We start from the raw sequence: 12,572 nt of genomic DNA on the forward strand, positions 1-12,572 counted from the left end.
TAATGCATTCCTTGATGCTGACAGTCTCAAGTTCTTTAATAATATCCTCATTTTTAATATCATATTGCCATTGATGCCATCTGTTCATGCCTCTAATATTTCTGAGGACTCTCATATCTGCGGTCTCTAGTCTTTGCTCAAGTGTTTTACTTCTGACCCAAATCTCAGATCCATAAGTTAAAACTGGTTTGAACACTGTCTTATATGCAGCTAATTTAGTGTTCCAACTAATTTCTCTCTTATTCCATATGAATTTATTCAATTGACTTCCCACCATACCAGCTTTGCTGATTCTGTTGTCTATTTCTATATTTAATTTATCATCTTCAGTAAAAATTGTGCCTAAGTAGCTGAAATGTTTTATTTGTTCCACAAGTTCTCCATTCACAACACAGTTGACATTTTCAATGATTCTGCCTATTTTCATTGTCTTTGTCTTTTTATTGCTGACCTTCATACCATATCTATTACAACAGCTATTCAATTTAGTCAGAGAATCTTGCAGACTTGTAGCGGATTTATTTAGAAGTATAACATCATCCGCATAAAGCAAAGAGCTGACATTAACATCTCCAATTTTGATATCAGGTTTAATTCCACTTTCCTTCATAATGTGACCCATATAGATAATGAATAACAGAGGAGATAATGTACATCCTTGTCTCATACCAGATTTAACATTAAACCATCTTCCTGTACTTCCTTCAATTCTAACTGCTGACTTACAACTTAAATAAAGACTAAGTATTGCTTGATATAATGCCCCATTGACACCATATAACTGCAGCGTATTGAATAGCTTCTCTCTTGGAACCTTGTCATATACCTTTTCCAAATCGACAAAACTTAAATACAGATCTTTGTTATATTCCCATGCTTTCTCGACTATTTGTCGTAAAGTGAAGATCTGATCCTGACAGCCTCTATTTGGCCTGAATCCAGCTTGTTCTTCACCAAGCTTTTCTTCCACAATTCTTCTCAACCGTTTCTCAAGTATACTTGCATAGATCTTGCCAGGAACACTCAGTAAGGAAATACCTCTGTAATTCTCACAATCAGTTTTATTTCCCTTTTTATATATAGGTACTATGAGAGCTCTACTCCAAACATCGGGAATTCGTCCCTTTGTCCAGGCTTTCTGAACTATGCAGTGCAGCCACTCTAAGACTTTTATACCACCATACTTCAGCATTTCTGGTCGAATATCACCTACTCCTGCTGCCTTTCCACATTTCAAGCTTATGGCTTTTTCTACTTCAAGTATGGATATGTATTCCTGACTGCATGCCTGGTCAGTGTTTTTTATCACTGTGCTGTCATCACTGCTTGTTTCATTTAGCAGTTTTTCAAAATAATTACACCATACTTCAAGGATATCTTTTTCTCCTGTTTTCATTTCACCTTTATCATCTCTAACTCCTTTTACAGCACTCTTTCCTCCATTCCTAAGCTTCTTCAACAACCTCCAGAATATTTTGCACCTTCTTGATATTTATTTTCTATATTCTTGCCAAAGTCCTCCCATGACTTTTGTTTAGCTAGTTTTACACACTGTTTAGCTTTCTTGCATTTGTCCCTGTATTCTGTAAGAGTAAAAGCTGACTTATTTGCCAGGAACTTTTGATATGCTTTCTTCTTTTCCTTCACTGCCTCTTTAACTTCCTGTGTCCACCAGGGAGTTCTGATTTTTTTATCCTTGCACACAACCTCATCACATGCCTCTCTGGCAGAATCAATCAATGCTTTCTTCAGAGTTTGCCACTGAATCTCCAAGGTTTGATTCCTGTTCTCAAACTCTTTCATTTTCTTTTCAATAATCTTTCTGTATTTTAGTCTACAGTTCACATCTGAGAGCTGCTCAACTTTTATTTGCTTTAAAACTTTCTTACATGTTATTATTTTCAATATGAAATTCAATTTTATCCTGCTCAGGACTAAATAGTGATCACTTCCAATTTCAAATCCTCTGTACACTCTGGTGTCCTGCACCAGGGAGAAAACATCACTATCAACAATAACATAGTCAATGAGACTTTTCTTATTCCTAGTCTCTTCACTCCATGTAAATTTGTGCACATTTTTATGCTGGAACATGGTTATAATAACCATGTTCCAGTAATAACCAGCCCATGTCCTGAGCAGAAATCCAACAGATATTTGCCATTATTATTAGCTTTGCTCTTTTCTCCAAATTTTCCCAAAATATTTTTGTATGTCTCACAATCATTTCCTACTCTGCTATTTAGATCCCCAACAACGACCAACTTTTCCTTTTTCATTGTGTCAGTTGCTTTTTCTAGAGCGTCAAAAAATTCCTCCACTTCTACCTTAGTAGAACCTTCTGTGGGACCATAGGCACAAATAAGTCTCATTGTCCAGTTCCCCATTCTCATATTTGCCCATATTACTCTACTTGAGACTGACTGCCATTCAAGAAGATTAGCCTCGTATTTTGTGTTGAATACTATGGCTACTCTTTCTTTTCCTTGATTGTCATTGCCTGAATACAACATTTTGTATTTATTGCTCCGAAAGCTCTCACCAGTTTTGGTCTTTTTTGTTTCAGTCACCCCGATTATGTCGATCTGGTACTTATCTAATTCCTCAGCTAGCTCCATTTCTTTGCCATTCAGGCTTCTTACGTTGATAGTACCGATCTTTAACTCTGGTGATGTTGAGTTGGGGTTTGTTTTCAGATTTGTTCCAGTAGCTGACTTTTCGCTGTTCACCCTGGTTCCCTGGCGAAAACAACGGGGGCCTTGTTTAACCGGGCGACGCCCCAGCCGGCATGAAATTTTGTCATGTTGTACCATCATTTTTTATTTTGGTTTAACCAATAAGAATACAATTCGGTCGGCTAAATCCTAAATTGCCAGCCCATCGTCGTTCGTTCAGTATCAAAGTAGATACCAAACTTTGTATCCTTTCCACAGTTAATTTATCCCCTTCAAATCCTGGAGACCAAATCTGAGAACAATAGTCCAAGTGTGGTCTGATCAGAGACTTATACTGATTTTTACTGATTATACTGAATATAGCTGATTTTTTATTATTAATTAATAATTGATTATTAATTAATAATTAAACATCGATTAAACATAAACATCATTAAATTAATTTGTGCTGATTTTCATTGACATATCCCATTCTGATCACCAAAAATTTATAATATTATAAATACTTATTGGGGTGTTTAAGGGTCAAAGCTGTATAACTGAGAGGAGACCTCCACATAGCCTTTAAAGGAATGCGGAGAACCGACCAGGGCTTCTGACCTAATGTCCAATTGTCAACTTCTCATGGTGCACCCTGTTGGGTATCTATTTGGATACTGAACGAACGAGGATGGGCTGGCAATTTGGGATTTAGCCGACCAAATTGTATTCTTATTGGTTAAACCAAAATAAAAAATGATGGTACAACATGACAAAATTTCATGCCGGCTGGGGCGTCGCCCGGTTAAACAAGGCCCCTGTTGTTTTCGCCAGAGAACCAGGGCGAACAACGAAAAGTCAGCTACTGAAACAAATGAGAAAACAAACCCTAACTCAACATCACCAGAGTTAAAGATCGGTACTATCAACGTAAGAAGCCTGAATGGCAAAGAAATGGAGCTAGCTGAGGAATTAGATAAGTACCAGATTGTCATAATAGGTGACTGAAACAAAAAAGACCAAAACTGGTGAGATCTTTCTGAGCAATAAATACAAAATGTTATATTTAGGCAATGACAATCGAGCAAAAGAAGGAGTAAGCATAGTATTCAACACAAAATATGAGGCTAATCTTCTTGAATGGCAGTCAGTCTCAAGTAGAGTAATGTGAGCAAATATGAGAATGGGGAACTGGACAATGAGACTTATTTGTGCCTATAGTCCCAAATTTCTACCTTAGTAGAACCAGAAGGTTCTACTAAGGTAGAAGTGGAGGAATTTTTTGACGCTTTAGAAATAGCAACTGACACAATGAAAAATGAAAAGTTGGTCCTTGTTGGGGATCAGAGTAGGAAATGATAGCAGAGTAGGAAATGATTGTGAGACATACAAAAATATTTTGGGAAAATTTGGAGAAAAGAGCAAAGCTAATTATAATGGCAAATATCTGTTGGATTTCTGCTCAGGACATGGACTGGTTATTACTAACACCATGTTCCAACATAAAAATGTGCACAAATTTACATGGAGTGAAGAGACTAGGAATAAGAAAAGTCTCATTGACTATGTTATTGTTGATAGTGATGTTTTCTCCCTGGTGCAGGACACCAGAGTGTACAGAGGATTTGAAATTGGAAGTGATCACTATTTAGTCTTGAGCAGGATAAAATTGAATTTCATATTGAAAAGAATAACATGTAAGAAAGTTTTAAAGCAAATAAAAGTTGAACAGCTCTCAGATGTGAACTGTAGACTAAAATACACAAAGATTATTGAAGAAAAAATGAAAGAGTTTGAGAACAGGAATCAAAGCTTGGAGATTCAGTGGCAAACTCTGAAGAAAACATTGATTGATTCTGCCAGAGAGGCATGTGGTGAGGTTGTGTGTAAGGATAAAAAAATCAGAACTCCCTGGTGGACACAGGAAGTTAAAGAGGCAGTGACGGAAAAGAAGAAAGCATATCAAAAGTTCCTGTCAAATAAGTCAGCTAATGCTCTTAGAGAATATAGAGACAAATGCAAGAATGCTAAACACTGTATAAAACTAGCTAAACAAAAGTCATGGGAGGACTTTGGCAAGAATATAGAAAATAAATATCAAGAAGGTGGCAAAATATTCTGGAGGTTCTTGAAGAAGCTTAGGAATGGAGGAAAGAGTACTGTAAAAGGAATTAGAGATGATAAAGGTGACATTAAAGTGGGAGAAAAAGATATCCTTGAAGTATGGAGTAATTACTTTGAAAAACTGCTCAATGAAACAAGCAGTGATAGCACAGTGGTAAAAAACACCGCCCAGGCATGCAGTCAGGAATACATATCCATACTTGAAGTAGAAAATGCCATCAAAGGCTTGAAATGTGGAAAGGCAGCAGGAGTCGATGATATTCAACCAGAAATGATCAAGTATGGTGGTATAAAATTCTTACAGTGGCTGCACTGCATAGTTCAGAAAGCCTGGACAGAAGGACAAATTCCCGATGATTGGAGTAGAGCTCTCATAGTACCCATATATAAAAAGGGAAATAAAACTGAATGTGAGAATTACAGAGGTATTTCCCTACTGAGTGTTCCTGGCAAGATCTATGCAAGTATTCTTGAGAAACGGTTGAGAAGAATTGTGGAAGAAAAGCTTGGTGAAGAACAAGCTGGATTCAGGCCAAATAGAGGCTGTCAGGATCAGATCTTCACTTTACGACAAATAGTCGAGAAAGCATGGGAATATAACAAAGATCTGTATTTAAGTTTTGTCGATTTGGAAAAGGCATATGACAAGGTGCCAAGAGAGAAGCTATTCAGTACGCTGCAGTTGTATGGTGTCAATGGGGCATTATATCAAGCAATACTTAGTCTTTATTTGAGTTGTAAGTCAGCAGTTAGAATTGAAGGAAGTACAGGAAACTGGTTTGATGTTAAATCTGGTGTGAGACAAGGATGTACATTAACCCCTCTGTTATTCATTATCTATATGGATCACATTATGAAGGAAAGTGGTATTAAACATGATATCAAAATTGGAGATGTTAATGTCAGCTCTTTGCTTTATGCGGATGATGTTATACTTCTAAATACATCCGCTACAAGTCTGCAAGATTCTCTGACTAAATTGAATAGCTGTTGTAATAGATATGGTATGAAGGTCAGCAATAAAAAGACAAAGACAATGAAAATAGGCAGAATCACTGAAAATGTCAACTGTGTTGTGAATGGAGAACTTGTGGAACAAGTAAAACATTTCAGCTATTTAGGCATGATTTTTACTGCAGATGGTAAATTAAATATAGAAATAGACAATAGAATCAGCAAAGCTGGTATGGTGGGAAGTCAATTGAATAAATTCATATGGAATAAGAGAGAAATTAGTCGGAACACCAAATTAGCTATATACAAGACAGTGTTCAAACCAGTTTTAACTTATGGATCTGAGAGCTGAGTCAGAAGTAAAACACTTGACCAAAGACTAGAGACCACAGATATGAGAGTCCTGAGAATGATTAGAGGCGTGAACAGATGGCATCAATGGCAATATCATATTAAAAACGAGGATATTAGGAAAGAACTTGACATTGTCAGCATCCAGGAATGCGTTAGCAGAGCTAATCTCAGGTGGTATGGTCACTTAAACAGAATGGGCGAGGAAAGATTAGCAAAACAAGTGTTCTCTGCCAGGTTGGCATGAAAACGACCCAGAGGAAGACCAAGATATAGGTGGATTGATACAGTACAAAGTGCCTTAGACGATAGAAATATAAGATCTGTTAATGTTGCAGTCTTGACAAGTAACAGACTGATTTGGAGGAAAATTGTAGATAGGAAATTAATAACGATGTAATTTTTTTCATGTAGTACTATCATATCCTGTACACCCCTTGAGGGTACATGGCAGGAATTTGATGATGATGATAAATACTTACGAGTAAATGCAGACTTTTTCTCCTGTGTGTTGGTAGTGTTCTCCTTTTGTACATCCTGGAGATAGATTTGTAGGCTGGAGGTAGATGAATCACTATCTGTTGCGTCACAAACACCTTCAATAAGAGATTTCTTAACACCAAAATTAAACAAAGTCCCTTTTCTATTATTCATATTAAAATTTAAATCTGCAGGCCTATTACTTTTAAAAAATCACGGCACTACGGTTTCGAAAGAAGCACTTTCACCCCACAATACGAACTTGTGAAAAAAGTATTCAGTATTACTAGATCTGAGAACGGATACAGTCTACCTTGATCTTCAATTTCAGTGGAAAAATTTTCTTTATGCTTTCTTGCTGATTGGTCACTAACATTTGCAACGCAGATGTTATTTCGTTCAGTTTTGAGAACAGAAGATACGCTGCCCATTGTTGTAATTGGCTTGCAGGCAATTTTATGACCAGTCATAAACAGCAGTATTCCCTTTCCCGATTGTTGAAAGGTTTCGATGTGTGAAAATTAACGATAATTCATGAATACCTCTATGTTTAAAAATACACGGCTTGTCAGTGACATTTGCTACACAGATGTCGTTTCCTTCAGTTTTGAGAATAGAGGATATGCCATCCATTGTTGTAATCTGCTTGCAGGCAGTTTTTATGACCGGTCATAAACAGCGGTATTCCCTTTCCCAAATGTTGAAAGGTTTCGATGTGTGAAAATGAATGATACACAGATGTTTAATCCTTTATTCAAGTGTGAGCAAACAAAGTTTGCACCTGAAAGTATCTTCAGGACTGGGGTAAGGTGGTACAACACTGGGAAACTCGTTGAAAGGGTTTGCAACGAGTTGCCTGGTGTTGTACCACCTTACCCCATTCCTGAAGATACTTTCAGGTGCAAACTTTGTTTGCTCACACTTGGATAAATGATTAAAGTAAATTTATTATAGTCTAACCAAGTGAAAAATAGACTTTCAACACAGATGTTATTAGGCGTTCTGGGTCTGAGATTTTTGACATATTCATGAATATTATTCTCCTCAGAATTTTTCCACTATAAAATATTTATTCATGAAAAATGTTTAGAAAACAAAACTGACAAATTCCAGGAGAACTTCGCTGAACACTTATTCACCTTCCTCAGAATGCTTGTGTTCTGCGGAATACAGTTTGGGAAACCCTGGTCTAATTGACGTATCCAGTAAAGATTTCTCTGAAATATTTCACTATCTTTGCAGACCACTTTGTTGAGTAGTGTTGAACATGTTACCCCTCTTGAAATAGACCTTAGCCTACTAGGAAAAAGGTATTAAAATGTAGGGGTTTTCAAAATGGACTAATCTTTTCTGGCAAGTTCTGTTAGCAGATTTTAATTCCACTGATCATCTGCTCAGGTTATCTGGGAATGTTATGGAGACATGGCAACCTAGGAATGATGATTTTATGCACAATGCAGCTAAAATTCACATAGAAGCTAGTGAATGGAAGATCTCTTGGTGAATTTAATATTTGAATGCACTGAAGCAATCAGTGGCTCAAGTTCATGTCAGTTTCTAATCTCTTAATAGGATTCTTGTAAATTATAATAATATATTTTTTTTTTAAATGAATCATAAAATTTCAAAACTTGTAAATTCTCTTCAGTGATGAGGGTTTTAAAAGTAAGAAGGCCTGATTTCTCTTACATTTTTTAATTGCTATTTGGATGCCAAAATAGCCAGTATAGAGAAGGAATTGGTATATTTCAGTCTGTGCCTACTAGACTCGGCATTGTCAGAAATAAAATATTTGATATTGTAGTACTTGTATTTTTTTACACATGCATAGCTGACTTATTTTCAATTATTTTCAGGATACTGTAAAGCATCAAGCATTAGCTCAGGCATTATTTCAAGGAGTTTATTCACTCGTAGAGGCATATCACATGTCAGTTGTTCATGAAGATGTTGATAAGTAAGTCTATATGCATTGATAGTTTGTCCTCTCCTTTAAATCTCTTATGTTGAGTGAAAGAGAGAGAGGGAATTGTACTTTATGTTAATAGCTACTTGCAGTAAGATGGAAGGGCAGTGCCTGTAGAAGTAAATTGATCAACTCTCATAATTAAAAAAAAAAATGAAAAATGTTTTTTGTTATCAAGAAGTTCGGGAACAGAACTTTGAATAATGGGAAAAGGGGAAAGAAAGAGTAAATAGTTCAGTGGAGGATATTTTGAATACTGTAAGTAAATATTTGAATAGTAATTCATAGAGGTAAATAATTTAATATGAATAGCCTGGATGATGATTCACCCATTTCAAAGAGACACTCTCCAGAGAAATTTTGAGTCATTGTGTTGCATAATTTCTTTCATGTTTAGATATATATTTGCAAAATTCACTCCTGAAAAGTGCTTTTTGTGTTTATTAGGATTGTTGAAGAAGGACACGTGTTTTAGGTGGTCATTTTCATCACTTGATATGACATAGTATAAAGCCAGAGCCATTTTTCCCCCACAAGTGAGCAAGCATAACGTTAGAGAATGTGCACTATTGTATAGAAAAAAAGCATTACATTTAGAATAACATGATAGGCGTCATAACTACATTTGACAACATGCACTACTGTATCAAATAGCAAAAAAAAAATGCATAGTCAGTTGTACATTTCAACAGAAAATCTGTTTTGCTATACAATGGTGGTCTTGGAACATAATGTGGTGTATGAACTGGGTATTCCTGTACTGTCATGAGGAAAACCATGGATGTGATTTGAGGTTAGTTAATGTGTAGGAGGAATAGCATGAAAGCATAGAACACCAGGATAACCCAGCAATGATAGAAAAATCTGATCAGTGGAAACTGTGCTATGGCAGACAGTTTCCACTGATTATCTGTAGGTGATGTAACCTTTGAACTGTGAAGGATGTGAAGAAGATAGAAACGAGGAAGGGCAGAAGTTGTACCCAACAACCTTAGCTGGGACTAGGACTTGATTACTGTTTGAGCAGTAGATAAGCTTTTTTACATTTAAAGTCTACTTTGGACTGATTGATGTTTTTTTTTTTGTTTTTTTTAATGTTCTATAGTATTGGTTGAGTTAGCAGCTGTGATTTTTGATTTCAGGCATTTAATGTATGCTGAATTTTTGTTTTAGACTGGAAAAGTTTTAGAAAAGGAAACAGACTAGGTTATGATCATAGTTGCCAGGAGGAGAGCTGACATTACTGTGTATTTGGAGGCTGTGTAAGAAAAGGTCATGTTGTTGGGTTGAATAGTGATGAATTATGCACTGTATTAATAAGAATGCGAATAATTTGTGTTGAATTATTACTGATGGCATGTTCAACTTCCAATGTAATCTGGGAAGTTAGAGAAGTCGAGCCAGTTTGAATTATGAACATTGCAGTCTCCAAGGAACACGATCTCATAGTTTGGCTAATCAGACTATAAAATCATCTTTCAGAGATAAAAAATCAAAGTGGTCAGCATGAACATCTCAATTAGAACTAGCAAGGCTGCAAAAGGAGGTAGCAAAATTAAGGAAATCTTGGACCAGAGATAGAGGGATTCAAGATTTTGTAACCTTTGACTCAGAATGTCAGACCTAAACTACCTTCTCTCACTGGCCTTAAACCCTATTTATATTTTGCCAGTGACACTACTCCATTGCTCGAAACTGATATGACAAACTTTGCAGAGCTCAGATTTCCTGACTTTCATAGTTACACAGTGATTGGCATTCATTTTTAAAAATTATGGAGACAGCTTTAGTTTTATAGTAAAACTTCAGTTTAATATAAACCAAAATAATTACCCAACGTTTCAACTTACATATCAAGTAAGTTGAAACATTGGGTGAATATTTAGGTTTATATTAAATTTAGAGAATACACATATATACAAAGAAAGAAGCTATGTTAATCCTTTCTTTTAGGGTTACATGGTGATCAGCATTCATTTAAAAATTTTATGGAATTTACAACCGTGTTAAAAAAACCTTTTTAATTATCCCGACGTTTTGATCTTCATATCTAGATCATCATCTAGAGCAGTGGTTCAAACTTTTTTGTCTGGCGGCACACTAAAATCAATAAATAAATTTCACGGCACCCCTAGTATTATTTGCTTTTTATAGAGAGTAAAGTGCCGATTAATTGATTCTGAAAGACTCGCATATATAACTCATAAATAAATTGATGTTACAGATACTAAAGATATGAAGGAAAGTGTGTTTAAAAGAAAACAGATTTTATTTAAACTAAATTGGTTTATTTTCAAACAACCCCAAAACATACAAAACAAAAGCTATTATAAAGGTTCAGATAATAAAATATGAACTTAATGTGAAATATGTGCCTGGTGTTGTTTGCATATTTCTTTGATATTAGGCCTTGTTTTTGAGCGACATATTCTCATCTCATTGTCAAGGGCCTTTAGTCTTTCTCTCTTCTTTGTTTTAATATTTACGAGTGCAGAAAAACCCAGTTCACACAAATAAGATGTAGAAAATTGCAATAAGATGTTAAGTGCTTTGAATCCTATATTGGGGTACTCCTTCATAGTTGTTATCCAAAATGAATTCAGACACATTTCTGAATGCTTCAATCTCAGCATACGATCGTTACTTATATCAATTAATTCTTCAGCTTCTATAAGACTTAACTCACTCATTTGACTCTACAAATGGATTTCGAATCCAATCGTATAAATTGACTGAAATCTCTGGAAAATAATGGTCAATTTTTTCTTGAAAAAATTTGGGTAATTATTTTGGTTTATATTAAACTGAAGTTTTACTATAAAACTAAAGCTGTCTCCATCATTTAACATCTAACAATGTTAAATGATGTAAATAAGCTTTTGCAGATCAGTGTTCTTACATTTTCTGGAGGCAACTTTAAGGAACATTTCTACATTGTTGGTGCTTAATTTTATCTTCCACATTTTTATTTTATCTTTAAAAGCTTTAATTTTATTTGTAGATGTCAAAATATTCTCATTTCTTCCTTGCATGTTGGAGTTCAATTTGTTCAGATGATCGAATATGTCTGTTAAATAGGCTAGTTTGGAACACCAAAAATCATCTTGTAATAATTTATAGAATTCTGGTTTGTCTTCATTTTGGAAAAACATTAATATTTCTTCTTTAAGTTCAAAAAAACGATCCAATACGCAACCTTTTGAAAGCCATCTTACTTCGGTATGAAGAAGAAGATTCTTGTAATGAGATTGCATCTCTTCACATAGTCCTGCAAATATTCTAGATTTTAATGGTTTGGCCTTGATATAATTAACCATCTGAATGATTTCTTCTAATACACTTTTTAATTCCAAGCCTATTGTCTTTGCCACCAATGATTCATGATGAATGAAGCAATGGGTCGTTATAATGTTCTCATTTTCTTTTCTGGCAAAGGAAACAAACCCTTTTGTAATTCCAACCATAGAAGGTGCACCATCTGTACATATACCCACACAAGTTTTCCAAGATAGACCATTTGTATTAAAATATGTGTTCATTATATCAAAAACGTTTTTGCCCGTTGTAGTTTTTTCGAATTCCTTGCAGCATAGAAATTCTTCGATAATTTTATCATCTTCAATGAATCGAGTAAAAACAAGTAAGTGTGCTTTACCACCGATATCAGTTGACTCATCTAACTGCAAACTGAAAAATTTTGATTTGATTATTTTGGTTATAACTGACTTTTCAATATCGACTGACAGATCATTAATATGTCTACTCATAGTATCATTTGATAATGGAATCTTCTTTATTTCTTCTTCTGCCAAAAATTGTTCTCACAATTGCTGAACAGGCCGGACGAATCAAGGTTTCGCCGATAGTATGAGGTTTTATTTCCTTCGCAATTATTTCAGTGACTAAATAACTCGCTTCTTGAACTCGGTCGGAAATTGTAAACTTTCTTACAAAACTTTTACTTTGTTTTTCTTGTAATCTTATTTACTCTTTGAAATATTCAGATTTTTATTCGACAGGTTGTCATGTTTTGTGAAGAAATG

The 12,572-nt window shown here is 35.1% G+C and overlaps 1 protein-coding gene across 1 annotated transcript in view; it reads left to right on the top strand.

Annotated features, from left to right (window-relative positions):
- The window catches only part of Tnpo-SR (transportin 3), a 605,621-nt gene that overhangs the window by 236,945 nt on the left and 356,104 nt on the right, over positions 1 to 12,572 (top strand). The window contains exon 9 of the mRNA XM_090405918.1: positions 8,420 to 8,520. Coding sequence (XP_090262044.1) covers positions 8,420 to 8,520 — 101 coding nt within the window. The remainder of the gene's footprint in view (positions 1 to 8,419; positions 8,521 to 12,572) is intronic.

This window comes from Typopeltis vanoorti, chromosome 16 (genome assembly GCF_054136105.1).
Source record: "Typopeltis vanoorti isolate ZY-2024b chromosome 16, IOZ_Tvanoo_1.0, whole genome shotgun sequence".
NCBI classification, from domain to species: domain Eukaryota; kingdom Metazoa; phylum Arthropoda; class Arachnida; order Uropygi; family Thelyphonidae; genus Typopeltis; species Typopeltis vanoorti.